Source organism: Apus apus, chromosome 5 (genome assembly GCF_020740795.1).
Source record: "Apus apus isolate bApuApu2 chromosome 5, bApuApu2.pri.cur, whole genome shotgun sequence".
NCBI classification, from domain to species: Eukaryota; Metazoa; Chordata; class Aves; order Apodiformes; family Apodidae; genus Apus; species Apus apus.
Window position 1 is genome coordinate 6169657 of NC_067286.1, and position 23114 is coordinate 6192770.

Here is a 23114-nt window from a genome sequence, read left to right on the forward strand (position 1 = left end):
TCTTCCTATATCTCCATCCCCAGGAACAAATATTCATAGCCTCCCAAGCCTATGCTTCAGATAGCTCCTATAAATTCACTTTCCTGCAATGACAATAAGCAAGTAAGTGAGTCATAGTACCAACAACACCCTACATCCTTTGTGTTTTCCTAAGAATTTCCCAGTGGGACAAGATCTTTAACATCCTTTTCACACTTGCAACAAATTGCTTTTCCGAAAAATCTCTGCACATTTGGTCATGGGATATATCAACCTCCTGGTAGAATAATGAGGCTTTTTAAAAAAGCTGATAATAACCTGTCCTGAACACCTGGCCAGGGTCCAGGAAGACATTAGTAGGGGTCCCAGCTTGGACTAGCAGGAGCTCGACCAAATAAACACAACAGCTAGAAATAAAACACAGGGGTCCATGTTGATTGCAGTCGCTTTCAGAATAAGGAAAATAAGACATATTAAAATATGACATATTCCTGACATAGAACAAACACAGGCAAAGGGAATTTTGTTTTTCCTGAAGAAAGCCTGGACAACGTAACTATGGGTCTAGACCAGTATTTTTAGGCATTTAGGGTTTCATGACTGCTTTAGTTTGATGGAAAGAGGGACGATAACTTCAATACTGAGTAATTTTATAAGCAGAATGTTTTGATACTCCCCTTAGAGCTATACAACAGCAGGAAGGCCACCATATAAAAGCCACAATTATTCACATCCAATTACACACATACAGAGGGTATTATGGCAACAACATGGGTAGCTCCTCTTTTTGTAATAAGAGGCTTGAGATTTACATGCAAAATACACTTAGAAGTACTCTTAAGAGAAAGAAACTTTTACAAAGAACTGTTGCAAAACATTTTTCCTCTCACTCTTCTCTGAAATATACAACGTAACCAATCATTGCAATTTATCTACCTAGAGATTTTCTGAGTTTCACAATTCAATAGTTTAGCATATGAACTTTCAGAAACACTTAAAATAAGACCTTTGTGTATGAGGGACTGCTTTTCACAATACAGATACGCAGCACTGAAACTCATTAATGTTCTATTAATTAGGTCTATGAATATTAGACCTAAACTTTTGACTGAGGCTAATATTTGGTTTAAATAAACTGGGTGTCTGTATTAAATAGGAAAGCAAGATGAGACAAGGCCAGTCCTCCTACTGCCATGTGTATGCCAAAACATCCACAAGTTGTCATGCATCTCACACAGCAAGTATGATTCACTTGGTACCTATGAAGTATTAGGTATCCAAGACATCAGACTCTAGAATCATTAAGGAACGCAACATTTCCTTCCAGTGAATTTATTTTAAAACTACTGCTATTTTTTTGACACTAAACAAGATTAGATTGACCCAAATCATTTGAATTCTTGATTCAGCCTGAGTCATGTTATGTTGTGCAATATTCCGTTACATCCCATCTGGCACGATTTAACACTGCATGGTGCAACTGAGTGAAATCAATTAAATGTATACTTCAGATAAATGCTATCACTTAAATTAGGTTGTAAAGGCAGGCCAACAGGTAAACAGGCAATGTAGATTGGCAGGAAAATGAAATGAGTTACAACATACCTCCTCTGCTTCCCAAATATTCTTTGCTTCCTACCTAAGTAACTGGTAATCCGACAACAAACTTACCAGGCACTGAAAAGTTCTGTACCAGCACTGCATGGAATGTGCTCTGAAGCACCTTCTGCTTATGAAGTCTAGATGAGTTCATAGCATGTAACAACAGAAAAGTATGATGAATAAAGCAGAATATTAATCAACAGTAATCCAAAAAATGAAAATCCTGCTTCAGTCTGTTGTAATTTCTGGAAATGTCTCATTTATGCTCATGAAAAACTGAAGGTATACATAGCTAACAAAATCACGATCAACATATCTGGTTAGCAGATATCAAGGGGAGTCACATCTCATCTCTGTGTGATAATTTTATTAATTTTTTTTCTCTTCTTAGAGTCTCCAGAAGTTGTTGCAAGTCCTTTGACTCAATACCACTCAGGGGTATGTAAAACATATTAAGAAAAGGAAAGGTGCCATCAGTTCTATTTTTTGACTGAGCATCAAACTGTTGCATGCACAAGCTTGTCTGAAAGCCTTTAAAAATTGCTAGGAATGTATATGTGTGAGTTTTAAATGCCACAAGATCAGTGCACATGAGAACTACATTTATAAGCAAAGCCTAACACACCTCTTGCAGATGTGAAGCCGTATGAACAAAAGAAATTCCCGGTGTGAATTTTATATTAAACACCAAAAATTTGAAAGAAATCCCATAAATCAAAAATATATGGCCTCCACAGTTTTAGTTGTACCAGGTGCAAAAATCATAAAACTTTAAAATAAATTCCATAATCTTGTGCATCATGGGAGAGAAATATTCTTTCCTCCCTGCTTCATTTTACTGGAAGTACTTATATTGCGTTGCTGATGATGTGGTCAGGTCCCAAATTCCAGTTTTTTGGCTTTTCTGATGTTTAGAACTTTGTTCATAAAAGCTTTTTCCACAGCCAATATTTTCTCAGCCCTCACTACACTATCAGCATGATCCCATGCTCACCACAACTGTGGCACCTATACTCCCTTTAGAATGCAAATAGGAAGATTCACATTTTCTCATTATTTTTAACTAGCAATACCTATTTCTCAGGGAATCATTCCCTCCTCTTTGAACCTGCCTGATGAAGTCAGCCTCTGCAATGATGGCTAGTCCTCCCACCAGTGGTCCTAAAAACATACTCAGGCAGTTACCACTTCTTTCTTCAGAAGCTGAGAAATGCCCCTCCAGTGTGTCAAGAACAAACATGTCAATATTTGATAGCTAGGGGGAGATAACTGGGAAGAAGGTTGATGTTAGTTTGCCTAAATATTAAACTGTAGGAGAATAAAAACAAGTGAATAAAACTATAAACATTTATAATATTGAAACAATTTTAGGAACAAATTTGGTAAAAGCTATTACATCATGGAATCCAGTTCTCTGCTGTTACAGAAAAGCTTGTGATAGAATAATAATAGCAACCACCTGTGAAGCTCTTTTGAGCCCATTACTGTTGCTGGACATCCTTCTGCAGCATACTTCATGTTGCTTAACTGATTTGGTTGCAAGGTCCTTGCTTCAGACAGTCACTTGACACCACTGGAACTAGTTACTGGACTTCTTCCTCTAGCTCTCCTTAGCTGGGGAAATTAATGTATATTCTTTTTCGCAGACCAAACACACCAGAATGATATTCCTAAGGGTAGGCAGGCTGTCAAGGCTACAACAACTATATCATAGAATTGTTCAGGTTGGAAAAGACCTGTAGGATGATCCAGTCCAACCTTTAACCTAACTCTACTATCCTAGCTCTACCAGCTCACTGCTAAGCCGTGTCCTTAAGCATCATATTGATGTAATTTTTGAACACATGCTGATTCAACCACTTCCCTGGGCAGACCTTTCCAGTGCTTAAGAACCTGTAAAGAAGTTTTTTCTAACATGCAAATTAGACCTCCACTGGCATAACTTGAAGCCATTTCCTTCTTGTCTTATAGCTAGTTACGAGTGAGAAGAGACTAAACCCAGCCCCTCTCTAAAACGTCCTTTCAGGTAGTTGTAAAGTGCAAATATATTACTTTGAATATTTTTCATTTATCAAAAGACACAGTATGAACTATATGTACATATAAAATACTTGAAAAAATTATTTCAGACATTTTTTAAAATAAGAGGCAAAAAATAAATTTTTTCCTAAAAGTTTAATTCACATTATATTGCTTTTACTGAAACCAAAAAGTCTATTTAAAGTAATTAATATAATTATGCTATTTACAACTGAATTAAAACCTGAAAAACAAAACAGGAACATTTACAGACAAGTAACAGACTAAAAATAGAAAGACTAAAAAAATTATATATAATACTTTGTTGAAATACTTAATGTAAATATTTTTCTGTCTCCTGGTACTGCATTGGTAATATCTATCCAAAATAACACAGCTAAGAATAAACTGGTATCTTAATGCTAAGCATGAATGCATTTTGTTATTAACATCTATTTGACTTACTTCCAAATGAAAAACAACTTTAACATTGGGAAGTTTCAGTGAAAATAATTTAGCAGGTCAAAACTTCTTTTTAACTTTTGTATCAAAAGATTCTCATTAGAAAATTAAGACTGTAGGTTAGCAATTTACAGTAGCATCTAAAAATTACAGCAACATTGATCCCCTTAAATACTTGCATTGTCTTCTTAATTTCTTAGTCATAAACACAAGGAAATGCTCACAAAGATTATGGCCAAAGGTCCACTGTGCACTTCTCCATCCTCAAGTCCAAATGAAATTTCTTAATTTGTTCATATATGCAAGACACTTGTAAGCTTTAACAGGAGACTAAAATGAACTCATCTTCGAATTAAACAAAATCCTCGTGTTTCCAATAAGTGGTTTTTTCTGAAATAGTGCATTACTGAGAGATCATGAACACAAAACAATTCACTAGAGAGAAACAAAAGTCACTCGCTTCTTGTTTGCTATCAATGTTGCTTGAAACATTCATGAACTCAGAACTAAATCCTATTTTTTTTCTTATTATGAAGTAAAAGATTTTTTGATGTCCTTGAATTAACACTCAGTGCTCCATTTCCTGCAGAAAAGCTTCTAACTAAGTTTCTTGGCACATCCTGTTCTTGCTTCTGGTCCCTCATTTTCATTCCTAGTGGAGAAAGAAAGGTCATTACAAATAGGAGACACTCATCTAATAAACATAAGCAGAGTTTTTCCAACCTGAATCTCCTTTACAGAGCATGTATAAGACTTTTTACACATATTCTTGTACTTATTGAAAGCCTAATTTTGACATGCATGAATGGAGAATAATACAAATTCATATGTACTTGACTCACATCACTTCTTAGATTAAAACACGTATGTGCTGTAAAAGTGGCATATTGACTATGCCACTGGGAAAAGCTATGTGATTGGACAGCAAACTAAAACTTCAAGCCATCTTTGATCTCAAAACTGCTCAAAAACTTGCAGTAGGAAAGATTTTTAAGTGTATTTCTGAAGATAGACTGGAAAAAGAGAAATAGGTAAAGATAAAAGGAAAATTGTAAGGATTTAGCACATTAAAATTTACTGCAGGTGCCAAACACCTTAATGCCATGGACTAGGAAAGGCAGGTCTTTGGAAAGTTGTGAACAGAAGAGATTTGTGCACATCTAGTGAAAAAATTATTTGTAACTGATTTTGTTACAGTAAATGTGTATACCTCGAAGAGAAACCATGTAGCAGACTTTCACAGAATACCACAATAATATTACTATCACCAAATTGTTACAAGTAAAGTAACTCCTAAATATTGCTTTTAAAATAATTTTTCCTCAGCTATTGTGTTGGCCCAAAATAGCCTCAAAGTTTAAGCGATACATTTCTGAAAAACAACTTTTGTAAGACCAAATCAGTGCAGTGTTTGTTATAAAGCAAAGCAAGCAGATGAAAACAGGTATGGAAATTATTTTTTTCTTAATAAGCCACACTTGATTGACATAAAATTGGTAATAAAGGCCACCAAATCTCTCAGCAAGTACACAAATAATGCTTGGTGGAAGAATTTAATTCTTGGGAAAAGGTAAACTTGGTAGCAATCTCAGCTTTTGATTAGACACCATCAAGATAACTGGTTAGATTTGCAGATTTACTTTTTTAATGAATAGATGTACCATTCAAACTGATGGCTTATTGTACTGATCACAGCAGTTAATTTGACAAAATGTTGATTATCAACCTTAATTTTGGACCAAAGCAGTGTCATACATTCAAGTTTTGACACTCACCTACTATTTTGGGTACTCGCAAAGCTCTGTGGCTTAACAAGACCTCTCGACGAATGCGCTTTGGAGAAACATGGTCCTGCAGGCTGCCCAGCCCAGTGTTTGATGTGGAACTGGAAAAATAGTCAGAAAAGAGTTTGCTTTCAGTGAAATGATCGAACTACAATACAGTAGTTTAGGCCTTGCAATATAGAAATACATTAAACAATATTACCCAGTTTTGGTAGGTAGTTCATAATACAAGGCAAAGAATAAACTAATTTATGATGTGTATATTATCTACCCTTTTTCCTTTTCAAAACTTGACAAGAATGTTCCAACTGTAAAAATAGGAACTAACGTTGCCACTTATGTTAAAAGGCAGACCAGTAGGTCACAGTTTTTCTGGAAACCACAACCAGTTTGATTTGCATGCAAACACTATAATAATCTTGAAGCATGTGAGAAATCCTTGAAATGACCAAGCTGTGTTTATTGAACAAACTGCATTTTTAATTGCTACAATGTATTTTCTACAGTCTCCAGCTTCATAGCAGCAAATACTTCTTAGCTAAGCTGCAAGAAAGTTGTTATAGCTTCAAATTCATTAAGACAAAACCTCCATATTTTATAGACTTTTATGTGATGGACTTCAGATCTACAAGTGAAAATTATGAACCTATCTGATCTCACCCTTTTACACTTGCCTTTTTAACTTCCCCAGTTACATTCCGTAAGACAGCCTCATAAAGAAGCTAATTCTCTTTATGTTCCAGATTCCTATGCTTTTCCTGTTCCTCTAATGATATGGTATTATTCCCAATTTATATCCCTTAATTTACACTAGTTTTCTTAAAAATAATGTTTTGCCTAAATAAAAATATATAGCAAGCAATAAAGACCAAGACCTGCCTTGTGCCAGTTCTAAGCTCTATTCATGCATGCTTATTGGAAGAGAACTTCTGTCAGTAAGAATGTAATGCAGTAAAAGCAGCCTCTGTATTATGACTGATTTGTCTCTCATTCCTTGTCCTAGAAATACAACCGTTTCAAATTATATTTCTAATGTAGAGAACGTGGCTGAAATGTATATTTTTATTCTGTTGTTAGTAGATGAATGACTGAATTAACTACTTCAAACAGGGAGAGCTCAGGAGAGAAAAAAGGGGAAAATAAAGAGAAAAGGAGGTACTATGTGCAAAGTAAAAGCATATTCTTTTTCTCCTTCACAAATAAGCAACTTTTGTTCCTTCTCTTAATCACCAACTGCTAGACAACACCATCAAGAATTTTAGTTTCAGTCTGAAGCATAAGAAATAATGCTCAAAAAGGAGTAGAAGTGGTGGGGTTTTCCTGCTGTGTTATTCTAACTTGGAAACTGGAAAATGTATGTTTGAAACACAGAAGGAAAGAGAAAAAAGTGCAGGAAAAAAAGCTAGTCTTTTAGGAAGAAATAAGCATATATATGTTTGGAAATCATTACACAGTTATTGCAAGAAAGTACTCCTAAAGCCTGTCTTAGAGCATTTACCTAAAGATAAATCAGGCTCCAAAAGTTCCTGTACCTCTCTCCCTAGGGACAATCTAGAAAAGTAGCTCTGTTTCAGAGTAGGGGGATTCATTTTGCTCAATCCATAATCAACTATTTGAAAAATTGAAAATGTGAGATATAGCTCTTTTCTCATGCTACAGTGATACAGTTTATTCCTCATCCTAGAGCAATCCTAGTAAAACAGATAAGAGCAATAATTAATAACAACTAGAATAGGAACATGAAAGCAGATCGGGTAAATCTGTGATCTCCTAGGAATATTTTCTATCTCCAAGATGCTAATAAACCCCAAAAATGCTTAAGTTTCTTCCACATTCTCTGATTTATCTGTAGAACTTACTACAGCAGTCTTGCAGCATTCTTTAGAAGACCTATGAGGCAGCAGATGCACTCACTGCCTAGCAACAGGTGACGCATGATTTAAAAACGTTGTATCAATTTTTGCTTTCAGAAAAAAAAGAAAAAAGGGGAAAAAAACCCCCAAAACTGTTTCCTCAGTACTGCCCTGATAGCTGATCTTGAAATACATTACCAAAAGCAACAATTACAATTCCACTTAGTGCCTATTCAGTTTCAGCTTATCTGGTGCTCCTACTAACAAGCTTCTTTCAGGATCATAAAACAGAAGTGACGAAATGGGAGTTCTTCCCAGAGCAGACCACAAGGCTGAAGTCATCATAACAGAGACTGGAAATGAATTATCAGAAAAACAAAGGCACTGGCTACATAAGTAGTGTTAAGTATGTTCTCCACTTTCTATTTTGGTAATTTCTAATGTGTTCCAGCAAAGGCATATAATTTTCAAACAAATTAGATTTTTAATTGACGATGAAATTATTCTTTTCAGAATTACATGTCATCTTTCTATTTTGAGTGTACAGCAGATTTGGAATACACAATTGTCCTGGTTTGAGCCAGGATGAAGCCAACCCTCTTTTCACTGTTTTTTTTTTTTTTTTTTCCCCTTCTTCAGTGAGTTCTCTTTTAAGTAGCAGCAAATTTTCCAGCTAGTGGCCTGATAATGCTGGAATGTTTATGCTGCTGCTGAGACATCAAGGATGTTTTGCTCTGCTTGTTGAATCTGTGGCCTCAGATGTAAAGGAGCAGAAGAGTTGTATCTGCACCCCTCCCATGGGGAGGAGTGGACTAGACAGACAGCAAAATTGACCCAAGTATTCCATTCCATATATCTACATAAGCTTGGTATAAGGTCAGGGATCATGGAAGTCAAGCCCATTCCTGCTTATCCTTCCCTTCTCTTCAATTCATGGCCAGTGCCTGGGGAGGACTCCATCTGTCCATCACCATTGATCCCTAGATCTGTGTGTTCCTAACCCTCATAACTCTCTCCTCATCTCCTGTCTCCAGGACGTTCTGGAACTGCTCACAGCTCAGAAGAGTGCTGTGGGAGTTGCTGGGAGTTAGGGGAGGCAATAGGGTTTTGCACATTCCTGAACATACTTGTGTAAAATTGTATGTATTTTCTTATCATTATTATTTAATTAAGGCTGTCTAGTTTAGTTTCAATCCAGAAATTTTCTGTCCTTTATTCTTTCTCTCCTTCCCTACCTGGGTGGGAGGGGATCAAGAGCATTGTTATCTCTGGTTTAATTGTTGATCCTGAGTCAAACTGTGACAATATTAGCTTGTACTTCTTAAAACAACTTAAGTTTCTAAACCAAGAGTAATAAAGATTCTGCTCAAACTGCCAGAGAAATAAAACTGAATTGTGAAACACATTTGAATCAGAGTACCTCATATGTAGGTCCAGTTGACTTGTCTAAGTGGTTTTCAAATTTGAAATGTAATATTGAAAATGAAGTGAGAACGTAAGAAGTGGACACAAACTCATCTGTATAAGAGCAGCTGGTTTAATCTTACCTTAACACCTTTCTTTTTCTCTCTGCAGCAGAAGTCATTGACATGTATGAGGGCTTCTCAAATACTGAAGTAAGATTTTTGTTTTTTAAGGAAGACAGATCAAGTCTGAAACAAAGAAATTACATTATTGTAAAATCTATTCTGAGTGGAAATTAAGTGAACTGTAAATTAATATATATTATGTTGAAAAACAATACTAGAAACTAGTTTAATAATATTACTTGGGGCAGCTTTGCAGGACTTTACACACATGTGGCATCCCTCAAAGAGGTGAAGGCATCCATTTTACAGACTGAAAAAGTAAGGCTTAGAGAAAGTAACTTGCTTGAGAAATCACAAACAATTTCAAAAGTGCTTCATTTTCCTTTTGGTACTTGTCTTGTAAAACAGGATAAGCTTTCAACTTCATCTGTTGTCACTAACGTACCATTGATTTCAAATTATGGCACAATTGATGCTGATTGAGGGTTTGATTTTCAAAACGGTGGGTTTAAAAATAAAACTGGCATAAATGGAAAAACCCAGAAGTGAAGACAGACAGGATTAAACTGTTTGGGTAATATACCTTGCCCATATAAATGGAAAATACCTTTGCAGAATGCTATTGCTGCATGGCTGCGAGTCCTTCACGGATGAGTCAGTAGACATTTCAGCTGTTTCACCTGTCACTTCACTGAGAATTACTGTAGAGTTCATGTCAGTTTCATTGCACTCTGGGATTATGTCACATGTAGAGTCCAAAATTTTTGCCCTTTTCACTGGCATATCTATATTACATGCATCGGCTTCTTGAAGGCCTGTGAGGTGTAAAGCTTTCTTTACCACAGTCTGTGTGCAGCAGCTTTGTACTGACTTTCTGTACAATTCTGGTGTATACACAATGGGGTGGACTTCCTTGGTGAGGGAATCGTCCAGATGCTGGAGGCTGGATGGCTTGGATACAGCAGGACTTTGAGCTGTGACCGGCGAGTCCATCAGCTTCCGCCTGGCTCTCTTCTGTGGCGGTACCGCAAATTCTGCCAGTTGCGCTTCTTGTGATGATGTTCCAAAAGTTGTACCTGTGCAACACAGGCAACTATGGTTAGTACATTTACCTCTATTTACTACTTAAACCTTGCCTCTTCCCTCCTGAGATATGTTTACTAGCAGAAATTACTACATTTATTTCACTTGCATTTTAATTTGATCATATAACTTAAAGAATTTTTATTGCAGCATTGTCCATATGGTAGCATTTGTTCTGTGGCTCTCAAAGGATTATCAATATGGATAAGGCTGATAAAGTTAATCCAGAGATATACAAGTAACCGTAAGTAAGATACGACATGAGAACTGGGAATGGAAGAGTCAGAGTATTGAAAATTATCACATGATCATGACACAATTCTTAATTTAATTTAAAATGATATCACAGTAATCCACAGCTGCCTCCTGATCATGGCCATATTTTCCCTAAGCAAGTACCATGCAGTAAACTCAAAGAGACTGTTGCAAAAGCAATGATATAGACTCACTAAGAGGGACGAAACTCTTTGACATTGCAAAGGAGAAAGTGTTTTGAAAAAGGCGAAAGAAAGAAGTTACTTGGATCCTGTCATCTCAATAGACCAACTTTGAAAAATAGGTCTTTAGTAAAAACCCCACCCTTAAACATAACAAAGCAAGCAACTCAGCAGTAATTAGCCAGTCCCATTCATCTTGATTTATATTATTTTTCTTCAAGTGTCATAATATTTTTATTTTCAGGCAGGTAGTAATAAAGGCAATTGACAAATCATGAGAGAAAAGGCCTTTCTTTTATTTAAGTTTTTAGTAAAGAAGAATAATTTTAAGACAGACCACAATTCAAATGGCAAGGCTAGTGGTGACTTAAGCGGCTAAGAACAAAACATTAAGGTGTTTTTGTTTGTTTGTTTTTAAGCAAATCAAGAGTAGGAGAGGGCTGTTCAAAGTCCAACTGCTTTAACTTTCAGTGCAAATTTAAGAAATGAAGACTGCAATCCTTAAATTGACAATGGATTGCCCCCAGTTCAGCCAGTAGCCACATCATCCATATTTCTCCACTGCCTGCTCTATTCCTATGAGCAATCAAATTGCAGAAAGTGTTCTTGCTTTTTAAGTTGCTCCAACATACTCAGGAATTAACTATGGTATTCATGTAACAGGGCTGATAAATATTTATTTCTTCTAAAATTCCATTCCATTTTTGCCTCAGAGTAAGAAAGTTAGTTTAAACTCCTCAGTCTGAATGCTTCTTCAGTTCTGTCTCATGTGTTAATACTTACAGCATTTTAGCTGTTCCATAAACACTCTTTGAAGAGGAGGAAAATTGATTAAAAACATGTATTGCATTATTCTACCACACCCCAATTTGATTTCTTATAAAAAGCAAAGCTTAATATGTTGTAGTCTTTTCTGACTGTTTACAGCTTCTCAGCCTCCATTTAATTTTGACCTCATTGCTAAATTGCAACCCAATTTCCCATCGGCAAAAAGCTTTAAGAATGTCAGTTCCCCAAGTACCCTCAGCTGTTTTGGGGAAAAGGCAGAAATAAGAGCGTCATTGAAGGAAAGCCTTCAAAAAGACAAAAGAATGATTATGGTGTCAGTCTTTTTGTACACACTTTGGAACTAGATGTACCATATGATGAATTCCTCATGACCAGCTACATGAGATGATGCCCAATTAGAAGATACAAATTAGAGTTGTGAGAAGACAAGAAAGGATTTAAAGACTACCACAAAACCTCTTCCTGTTCTGTGTGCATGCACTCGTGGACAAGTATCAAATAAATTAGATGCTAATATATATGCCAAAATTCTCTTCTTTGCTCCCAGCACTTAATCCAGTAATGAAACCATTGAAAAAAGAAAGCAAACACTTATTCCTCACTCAAGGGCTCAGTTTCAGAAAGAACAATGTTTAAACTACCATGGTTCAACAAATATGCAACATCTTATCCAACAATGCATAAACAATAAAGCAGGTTAATTTAAGCCAAACTGCTTACGGGAAAAGATGTCTGGACAATTACACGAACAATTACAACTCTATTATGCTGTTTTCAGTTCTGAAGAAAAACAAACACAGAACTCAGACCTGAGAGGACTGCTTGACATGTAATGACTGAATTGTTTGTGTGCACATGTGCCTGTGTACAGTTCACTTCCCTGTATACGTGTAAAGGACTTTTTTCTTTTTTTAAAATGCAAAATACATTATTTTCTCATAAATAATCTTAGTCTAATTCATAGGCAGCATTCACTAGGTGAAGTGCAGCAAGTTGTTGAGACACTGTTGCTTAATTGTAATGTAAACATTAAGCTAACTCAGAATATTATCCATGAGCAGTGAAATTGAATGAGTAGTAAAACAGGGTCTACATCTTTCCCAAATAAGTCTTACCAGAAATAATACAGGTCTACTTTAATGAAGATATTTTTCTCCAAGTGTTGATAGGATTTTGTTAGTAACAAGAAACTTATTTACAAACCATTTTCAATATGTACTCTGTGAGACTATCAATAATGCTGTGCTTCATTAATGTGTTTGCTCTTTAATTTTGGTTTTATGAGTACAGCATTTTTCTTCTACGTAAAAGATTAACACTTCTTTCTTTCAAAAAAAAAAAAAAAATTCTAGGCATCACAATGGAAAATTGTGGCCAAAACTTTCTTGTAAAGATTTTCTGACAGCTTATATTCCTAAATACAACAATAAGCTTTATCTAAGAATTCCAATCTGGTGTTTGAAATAACTTCAGGATATATTATTCAATATTAATGTATTCATTTTTCCTCCTGCTTCTATGCATCTGAAAGTGTGTGTTTAGAGAAAAATAATGGTTAGAATTCTAATTGTCTGTTGATACATTAGGACAGGGAGCTTTCAGTTTCAGAAAGTTTGCTTACTGTAAGACACTGAGGTTTTGCTAATGCCCTAACTAGGAAGGAAGTCTGATAGAGAAACATTTTGGTGAGAGTGCCAAGTTTTAGAAGCTTGTCCAGCACTAAATACTGGAAGCATTTTTAAATTAACTGTAAATGCAAGCATTTAAACCATGAACTAGGAAAGGTAAAGAACACAAAAGTATCACCAACATTAATAATTTGTTGAATTTCATAATAATGAAAAGTATTTCATACTGTAATATAAATACATTAATAAAAAGATAACGGCAACAATTCTATATAGGGCAAATATGAGCTCTTAGTAAAAACCTAGACCTATTTTTAAAATATATTTATTTCTGGAATGAAACTTTTTGTAAAAAGAAGTTAAGACAAAACAAGCTTCTCTTGCCAGTTAAGTATTGGAAGGCATATAAAATATTCAAGAAGTGCTCCTTCTCAAAGCTTTTTGTGAAAGCATTAAGTTGCTCCTAACACAGTAAACAAAAAAGTAAACAAACACATCATCAGCAACATCATATTTAACTTGGTTTCACTAAATAGCATAAACCAAATACGATGTAATAAATACAAAAACCCAACCTCCAGTATATAGCTCCAAACAGCTATGATCTAAAATAAACATAAATACCGCAAGAACATTTAAACCCACAAAATACAGGAATGTCAGTGCTTTTTATTTCTGTCTTAATAAGGAAGCAAGATACTGAAAGCCAGTTACTAATTTTTTGCAGGTGCTTTTAGTAGCTGCCATTGAGAAGCTTAAATAAAAAGGGCTTAGACAACAATAGCTGCTACAAAATCATTACTCCTCAGATGGTCATGGTATTAGAAGTTTTTCTCCTTAAAAAAGTAAAGTATCATGAATTCATTTTTTGGTGATAATTTATTTTCAAATACTTCAAAGTCTACTCTATTATAAAACACTGATATTTAGAGGTATACTTTAAGATGTATAGATATAAAAACGTGTATTGAAAGAGAAAATTTAGTACCACAAGCTGACACAAAAGTAATATGCCTCAAATTGAAGCACCAAATCTTGTATTAATTTAGTATTGAGGGAAGACAATTTTAGCATACATTTGTCTCAATGAGCACTGAGTATTTCAGGAAACAATTTTAGAAAATTTGGTCATCTGTCACTATATGGCTTATATTGCAGTGGGACAGGTAAACCTTGGGAGAACTAGTTCCCCTAAATCCTATTCAAGAAGGGAAAAAGAAAAAGCTCCAGAGCAAACAACTTAAATATTTTAAAGTGGCAAATTCAAACTTCCAGCATTAAAGCAACAAAGAGACATTCATTTCATAGCAGCTCATGTCTACCAAACCCAAAGTATTTGTATGGCAATTTTAGGTAATGCTTTCTCCCAGGCTACCCTATTTTAACAAGTTTGTTGAGAGCTTCTAGGTGGGATGTATGTATATATGTTTTAGCACATGCTTTACCTTATTTCCTTAAATATTCCTATGAGTAAACACAGAAAATTGAGACAACAGTACATTCCTAGCTAGGAATGACTGAGGTCATATACAATACATTCATAAACGAGGACGAGGTTAATAAGAAATTACTTTATTTCCCATAGTAACAAACAGTATACACCCTGTTCATATTCCATACTATTTTTAACACCTGCCACAGAACAATGACACTGCTGAACTTACTGCAGTATGCTGTGGCCAAGCCCTTAAATATGAATGGGCTACAAGTTACTTAGAAGACATCTACTGGCAATTATTACATGTGATTGGTTCAATGGGACTTCCAATTGCATTGAAACTGGAAACTGCAAGTCAGCTGACTCTAGATTTGTTTTGCTATCACTAAGGAGTGTATTACTGGCAACTACTAAATGCAAGGTACTGAAGACAACATAGTGGTGGACCAAGTATGGCTTACTTCTATTTTCTTAAGGAACAAGTCTAAATAGTTCCTGAATAGATGCTTAATGCTAATTGTTACATATTGACATTATTTTTCTACTGAAAGACAAAAAAAACATTCCAACTCTAAAGAAAACCTTCAAACTTGTTCCATAATAAAGAACGGAAATGATGTTTATGGTTTGTATTTGATTAATATTTTATGTTGTTCAGTCTTTTGCATTGGATTACCATCATGATTCAGTCATATTTAGTTTACTTCTTATTTCTTATACAAAAATTAATGACTATATATTTTAAGAAACATCCTCAGCTAATCTGATCAGAGTAGTTTGAGTAGCTTAAGAGAATAATTTAGAAGTTGTATTTCCTTAGCTAGTGCTTTCAGCTACAGTACTTCTCTTTAAATACAAGCATTATTCCAAATAGATTTTAGATGAGGTGGTTTTGGTCATGAGTTTGTTGTATTATCTGTCCCAAAAAACTACCCAGAAGATCTGATTATCAGGAAAGAAACATTGCAATATTAGATATTTGCAGCCCTATGAGTTAATATGAAAAGCAGAAGACAGTATTTGTGAAACATGAGTCACAGGAAAAGTAAGTAGAGTTCAAGACAAGATGACTCTGATGAATTGGGTTAGTTCTAATTGATGTTTGGGACAAAATAATGGCCCAGACTTTTCCTCTGGAACTCCTGTTAATACACGCATAAGGGGATTATTTCTGGAAACTGTGCTAAATTAAGTCTAACAGGTTGTTCTGCTAAAGTGTAATAAAATATTAATGTATTCACTTCAATAAACATTTCTGGGCTACCAAGGATTGATCCAATTACTACACTAATCATACATTTTGATTCTTTTAACAACTGACTCATGGAATTCCAAATTGCAAATGAGGTCTAGCAAATACATTTCAATTATTTAATATTCATGTGACCAAATGGCGTCACTGTGATGGCCAGTTTCACAACAGTTTTGCAAACAACAGCTGTGAACTGAAAAAGGCTAAAATCTAGGCTGCATTCTTGTGGTTACCAGTGGTCAGTTGCACTATGTTACAGGGCATGAGGAAAAAAATGATATAGGAAAGCATGAAAAAGCTGCTCGATACAAGATCAATCTTCCCCATATACAAGACACACTTTTTTCCCTACTTCTAATCAATTCTTTACTACATATAAACTCCACCCCAGTTTTTCCAGTCATGCAAAATAATAACTGACTTTACTTTCAGATGTTTGTGACAAGGCGAGGTAATGGATACCTTTTCTTTCTTTTCCTGTAAATCAATTCCATTCTCTCAGTGGTAATGTACAGTAAGGCTTCCGGAAATGGGATGCCTGAAACAATGCCAAGAACTTCCCCATTCACAGAAATACTTGCAAATACCAGTCATAGCTCTCCACCCATCATCAGTCCATACTCTATGAATACTGTATGGCTTCCACTAACAGACATTCAAGAAAGGAAGCCTGAATATATTTAAAAGTTAGCTTATGCTGCTTCCATAGCTTATGCTTTACTTGGTACAAATAGTTGAGTTGTTCATAAGGTTGCGCATTTATGGTTTCGTAAAGCATGCACAAGCTGTTTTTTTAATGTACTCGTAAACAAAACTCAGAGTGCAAAAACCAGCATTTCCTCTACAAAACAACTCTAATTTTTATTTGAGGACAGAAGAAATAGCTAGTATGGGTGGACACCAAAATAGGAGTATACATTGATGAAACAATTTAAAATATCTTCCTTAATTTAAAGAATACTCCTCAAATTATAACATGAAAAATAACATTCAAGTAATAAGAAATGAACTGTAATGCTCCTTCCTGCTGACTGGTCGAGGTCCATGCAGTTATGTTATGTGCGAAATATGGATTTTTGTATAAGGGAATAATGACCACTGTGTAGCACGTGGCAGATTTATTTTTTTTTCCATCTTGGTACAAAACACTATCTCCTTCCCAACATCTTGAACAAATTATAAATCATAAAATATCAATGCGCCAAAGGTGCGAGAGGATCTGTATAAATCTTCATTTTTATTTGTTCACTGAGTTCTTAGGTCATCTCTTGCTAACATTTGCCAAGCATACTTCTGAGATGACTTTAGGGAAAAGGAATTGGATTCTTGAATAATTTATTTCATCTTTAAAGGAAAAGAGAAATTACTACATCCTTTGTATTTGATTGGGATGTTGCCCTTGTACTACTTCACATTTTCCTATACTAACTTATTTTTTCTGATTCATTTTTTTTTCCTAATACTTTGTTATATACAGTCTAGACAAGAAGAATGGATTTCCATAACATAATATGACCTAATAGTTAAACATATTTTAAATGTGAATTCAAGCAAACAACTGAAGAGCTATTTCATTCTGTGATCAATAGAAAAAAAAATGTAAAGCACTAGTAAGTGGATGACTTTTTTCCTGTTCCACCTCCCAGAATGTTTGAAAAGAATTGTGTAAACACCAGGAACATTTTAGGTAAGGAGACATTAAGATTAAAATTATCCTGTAAACAGGATGTTTGAAAAGAGTTTAATTTTTTTCTGAGCAGAATTGCTACTGTTCATGTTTATCACTTGTTACATGACTTGTTTATTCACCTGTTATCTCAATGTTTGAAAATTAAATAAGTGAATGTCTAATTAATAATTTTTAAAATTAAAATTTAATGTCTTCCAGAATGCAAAGCCAATTCTCAATTCAATTTCAACTCAATTTCAAATGTCTAATGTTGCTTTAGTACCTATTAAGAGTATGTCTTATTCTGTACAAGGACATGTTCAGAAATTCTTGTACAACAATGTCTGGCTGCTTTAAAGTAACTCTTACACTAATAAGGAGTATTAAGGGGAAAAGAGCTGTTGGAGAAAACTTAGCTCACCAACTTAAGCTGCCAATTAGCAGCTTGTGAAGATTTCAAGTCTTCAGCAATTTGGAAAAAAAATGCTGGTAACAGCCCCTTAAAGTATCAACACATTTATACAACTAGTCAAAAGTTAATTTGAAGGAGCACAGAATCAGATGAAGGGCATTAAAAAAAATTGAGAAGTGTCTTGTTAGAAATTATCATAAACTTTCCTGTAAAGGTTACAAAAATTGGAGGACAGTTGGTTCTACCATGTTTTCTCCTGTATCTAACAAGAGGAGGAAGGGAGTGAAAGTAATGTTTCCTTATTAACTTTTCCAAAGAACAAGTAAACAAAAATAAAAATACCACAAAAGATTTATATGGACATCTTCAGGAAAAAACACCATTTGCAGCTGAAAAAAGTTCATCTTAACTGAAAAATATCCATTTACTTCAGTGAACATACAGTTCCAAAACATGTAGAGCAATTATATAATTAGAAAACCTCTCTGTAAGACTTGCAAGACATTTCCCCAAATCATGTCTAATGATTTTGTTGGAGTGAAATGTTTATGCTTTAAGACTTCATGTGCAATTGAAATAATAGTTATTTTGGTGTTAATTTCAGTAAGAACATACCTGATCTCTTACAAAAAACCGGAACAGAAGTACATTAATCAAGAACTCCAACAAAATTTACAGGTGTCAGGAATTAAAATTCATTACAATGATACCCCACATAAGACAGAATCTCTACAATAATATTTAATTAGAAACTATATACAGTTTACTGGATCTCCATTTGGGAACTTCCTTCTACCTAGTCAGCCAAAAGGAAGTTGCCCTAAATGGAAAAAAATATATTAAAAATATGCCTATGGTATAAAATAAATACCATCAGGAGCATGGCTTTATGTTTTCCTTGCATATATACAATACAGATCTCCTAGCAAAAGCCCCACTGCATGTGAGTTTTGGATTCCTGTTCTACAAGTACTTTAGAAGAGTTCATACTTCTTTCCTTCTTCAGTCACAGACTTACACTTCCATAAATCCAACCTTGGCATGTCACACATGCTATTTTTTAGGCTTTTTTTTAAACTTATAAACAAATTACAAATTTCAGGCAGATAATCACAGTCTGAACGATAAATTAAAATACAGGCATATATAGATATATACACACAGAGGAAATATTAATGAAAAGAATGTTAGCACTTAAGATTCCAGTGTTCTAGCACTGAAAATAAGAGACCACAGTATTTGAATTCTAAAATGAGTTATGACAGGAGACAACCTGCACCTTCAAAACCTTCACTAATTTGCTTTGACATGACAGAATAAACGAAGTACAAAACCAGCTTAAAAAACCCGTATTATTCTTTTGGTTTAAAAATAGAGATAAAACTAGAAAGGAAACCACAATCTTTTATTTTAATTCCTTTCATAAAGCTTTGAAGAATGCATTTCCATTCCATTTTCTCAGAAAACACAAATGAAACCCATACCAAAAATCCCACAACCAAACACCAACCCCTCAGCCTTCCTAGCCTCTTCTCCAAAAAAAAAAAACCCCAGCCCACCCTCAACACAATCTGGCCTTTACATCTCAGACAGGGAAATATTAGGAATCAACTGTCTTAATGACACACTTAATGACAACAGAGGTAATAAATGGGTTTGGCAGAATAATTCTCAAGGTCAGAGTGGGCTGTGTAGACAGAGAAAGCTAAAGGAAGCACTTCACAGTGCTCCATGGTCAATGCTCTTCCGTGACTATCAGTTTCTGAGAAACAGAAGTATTATTTATCTGCCTTTCCCTTGTTACATATGGATGACTTTCAATGTTATGGATTACTAGCTGTAATCAGAAAGTTCTATTGTGTTGAGTGCTGCCTACCAGGAGCACAAGACAAAAACATTGCCCCACAGCACCTGCACTATCAGGGTGATATTTTGCTTGTAATCCCTCAGAACAGCAACTTCTGTAAGGATTCTTCATCCCTTTTTACTCAGACATCGCTCCAGTACAACTCACTTTTCAGCTAAAGAAAAGGCAGCGACATAGAGGTATGGGGAAAAATATGGGGCCTTCAGGATACAGTAAAGCAACAAATTCCATGGTAAAAATGGTGAAACCTTTGATTCTTGGAAAAATATAAGTTTATAAGCTATCATACTTGATTCCTGGTCGACATGTAATTAATGGGAAATCTCATCCCTCTCAAGGCTATTACTTGAAACTGTGCAAAACTGTAGCAGCTGTTTAACATTTAAAATCACTAACAGAATTATAATACTTACTGACACAGATTCCTTTGCCATCAATGTTATGTGAAAGAATCAAGTGGAATTATTAATGTCATTCATATCATAAACTCATTAAGGTTGGAAAAGACCTTCAAGATTATGAAGTCCAACTGTCAGCTCTACGCCCCTGTGACCACTAAACCATCTCCTAAAGCACCATGTCTACCCATTTTTTGAAAACTCCCAGGGATGTTGCCTCCACCACCTCCATGGGCAGCCTGTTCCAATTACCTCACCACTCTTTCTGTGAAGTTTTTCCTCATACCCAATCTGAACCTCCCCTGGCACGACTTGACCCCATTTCCTCTTGTCCTACTGCTAGTCACTAGAGAGAAGCGGCCAACATCCACCTCACTACCACCTCTTCTCAGGTAGTTGTAGGTCTCCCCTCAGCCTCCTCTTCTGCAGACTGAACAGCCCCAGCTCCCTCAGCCTTTCCTCTTAAGACCTGTTCTCCAGACCATTAATCAGCCTCGTTGCCCTTCTCTGCACCCTCTCCAGCACCTCAATGCCCTTCCTATCCTGCAGTGCCCAAAACTGCACACAGTGCTTGAGGTGAAGCATCACCCAGGCCGAGTAGAGGGGCAGGATCACATCCCTGGTCCTGCTGGTCACACTATTCCTGATGCAAGCCAGGATGTGGTTGGCTTTCTTGGCCATCTGAGCACACTGCTGGCTCATGTTCAAGCCAGCTGTCAATCAGCACCCCCGGGTCCCTGTCTGCTGGGCAGCTCTCCAGCCATTCCTCTCCAAGCCTGTAGCACTGCTGGGGATTGTTGTGGCTGAAGTGCAGGACCTGACATTTGGTCTTTTTGAAACTCGTGCAATTGGCCTCAGCCCATTGATCTATTCTGCCCAGATTCCTCTGCAGAACCTCCCTACCTTCAAGCAGATCGACAATCCCACCCCACTTAGTGTCATCTGCAAAGTTACTGAGGGTGCACTCTAATCCTTCATCCAAGTTGCCAACAAGACGTCAAACAGGAGCAGCCCCAGCACTGAGCCCTGTGGAACACTGCTGGTGACCAGCTGCCAACTGGATTGAACTCCATTCAACAGAACTTTGGACCTGGCTGTCCAACCAATTTTTAATCCAGCAAAGCCTATGTTCATCCAAGCTACAAGCAGACACAGCTTTTCTAGGATAATGCTATGAGAAACCATGTTGTATGATCTAGGAACATTGATGTATAGAGTATGTTACAACAAAAGAAGGACGGAGCTGTTAGCAGAGTGCAACTAGCCATTAACAAAGCAAACTTACTTCCTATAACCAATGAAGAGCACTATAATAGTTCACAGAAAGTGAGTCTGCAGATCAGTTTTACATTTGGCTTCAATATTGCATCCACTGTGTTTATGGATGACATATAGCTTTACAGGAGACATTTACAAGTTTTTCCAACAGAGAACAAAATTATATACTTACGGCATGGGGTGTTCAGTCTGTTCACGAGTTGTGGAAATGTAAAGATATCTGGCAAGTTTAGTTCATCTTTTTGATTTTGTTCCTTTTCTTCAGTCTGGTCAGCCCAAACTACTGATTTTTGTCTTTGAATTAACTGTTGTATCTCCCCAAATTCAGTCTCAGTTAAATTATTTGTCAACCCAGCTTCCTTCAAAGTCAGGTATTGCTTGCGAAGAACTGGAAGCAAAGTATTTAGTACTCTGTAAAATAAGAGGTAAGAAAATATGACTAAATAATAACTAATCTGATCTTTATTCCAGTATTAGGAATACAAGGAGTTTTTTTGCCCTTCTCGTTTCCCTGCCCTGCCCAAGCTGTGTAATTTATTTTAATTTATTTCTGGGGAATTCCATGACACTAAAATATTCATTACTAAGTAGAATGGTTTTTCTCTTTTGCAAAATTTGTGTTTCATTCTAAGCACTTACTAACTACAGCTTTTCCTCCATGTCCAAGATCTTCCATCCCTCAAACACCACAGAAACACAGTCAGCATATCTTGACTAAATTCTATCTTTCTAAAATTAAGAGTTCAAACCAAGCACATCTGAATTAGATGTGCTTAGAATCTCATTAGAAGCCTAGTCCAAATAAACATGGATACCAGGATCTTTTACTGAAGAATGGAATAAATTAAGATCCACACACAAATGCAAATCAAATTAAAGTGAACAAAGTTTAGGAATTATTTCTGAACACAATAATTAATTAACTGTGGAGTCAGCTGCAAGACTAAACAGTAGGTTCAAGCAATAGGGAAAGGGATGTGTAGATAAAAACCCAAACTTTGTAATCACCAGCTGTGTAGCTTTCAACATTTTCTTTCAGTTTTGCAGGTTTATGTTAGTTTTTGCAGTGTTTATGGTAACATCCTTTTATCCAAACAAGGAAGAAAAGCAGGTTACTTCATTTTGGAACAATTCAGTTATAAGCTGAATATACTTATTTACTGAATAGATTTATGATTACTTGCCATTCCTTATGTCATATTCAGAAAGCTAGTCTCAAAAGACTGACAATAGAAAAAGAGCTGATCCTTACCTGCAAATTGAACTTTTTTCACTCTGACTAGCTACGTAAGAATTTAATAGTAACAATTTTTACTACAGGTAAATTAATGTCTACAATACAAGAAATTAAAAGAGAAGACAAACACTCATAAACAATCAATATTGCTGTTCAACACAGAACAAGAAAATAAGATACCTTGGTCTATTAAACAATTTGTATAAACTATGCACAGAAGAAAATGAAATGGAAATAAGAAGTACTGGAGTAAACCTGCAGTTTCTGTTAAGCAATGGTAGGTACAGTACAAGATTTATGAGGTGATTATTATTTTACATGTATTTTTATTTAAGAAAACACAATTCTATCCTAGAAAAAAAAAAAGCTGAGAAGAATCTTGCTTCTGTTTCAACTAC

The 23114-nt window shown here is 35.5% G+C and overlaps 1 protein-coding gene across 1 annotated transcript in view; it reads right to left on the reverse strand.

Moving 5' to 3' along the window:
- Window positions 1–3926: 3926 nt before the first annotated feature.
- The window catches only part of KIF18A (kinesin family member 18A), a 36087-nt gene continuing 16899 nt past the window's right edge, over window positions 3927–23114 (reverse strand). The window contains exons 13-17 of the mRNA XM_051622080.1: window positions 21652–21890; window positions 9836–10304; window positions 9247–9351; window positions 5838–5947; window positions 3927–4714 (exon numbers count right to left, since the gene is read on the reverse strand). Coding sequence (XP_051478040.1) covers window positions 4569–4714; window positions 5838–5947; window positions 9247–9351; window positions 9836–10304; window positions 21652–21890 — 1069 coding nt within the window. The 3' untranslated portion in view covers window positions 3927–4568. The remainder of the gene's footprint in view (window positions 4715–5837; window positions 5948–9246; window positions 9352–9835; window positions 10305–21651; window positions 21891–23114) is intronic.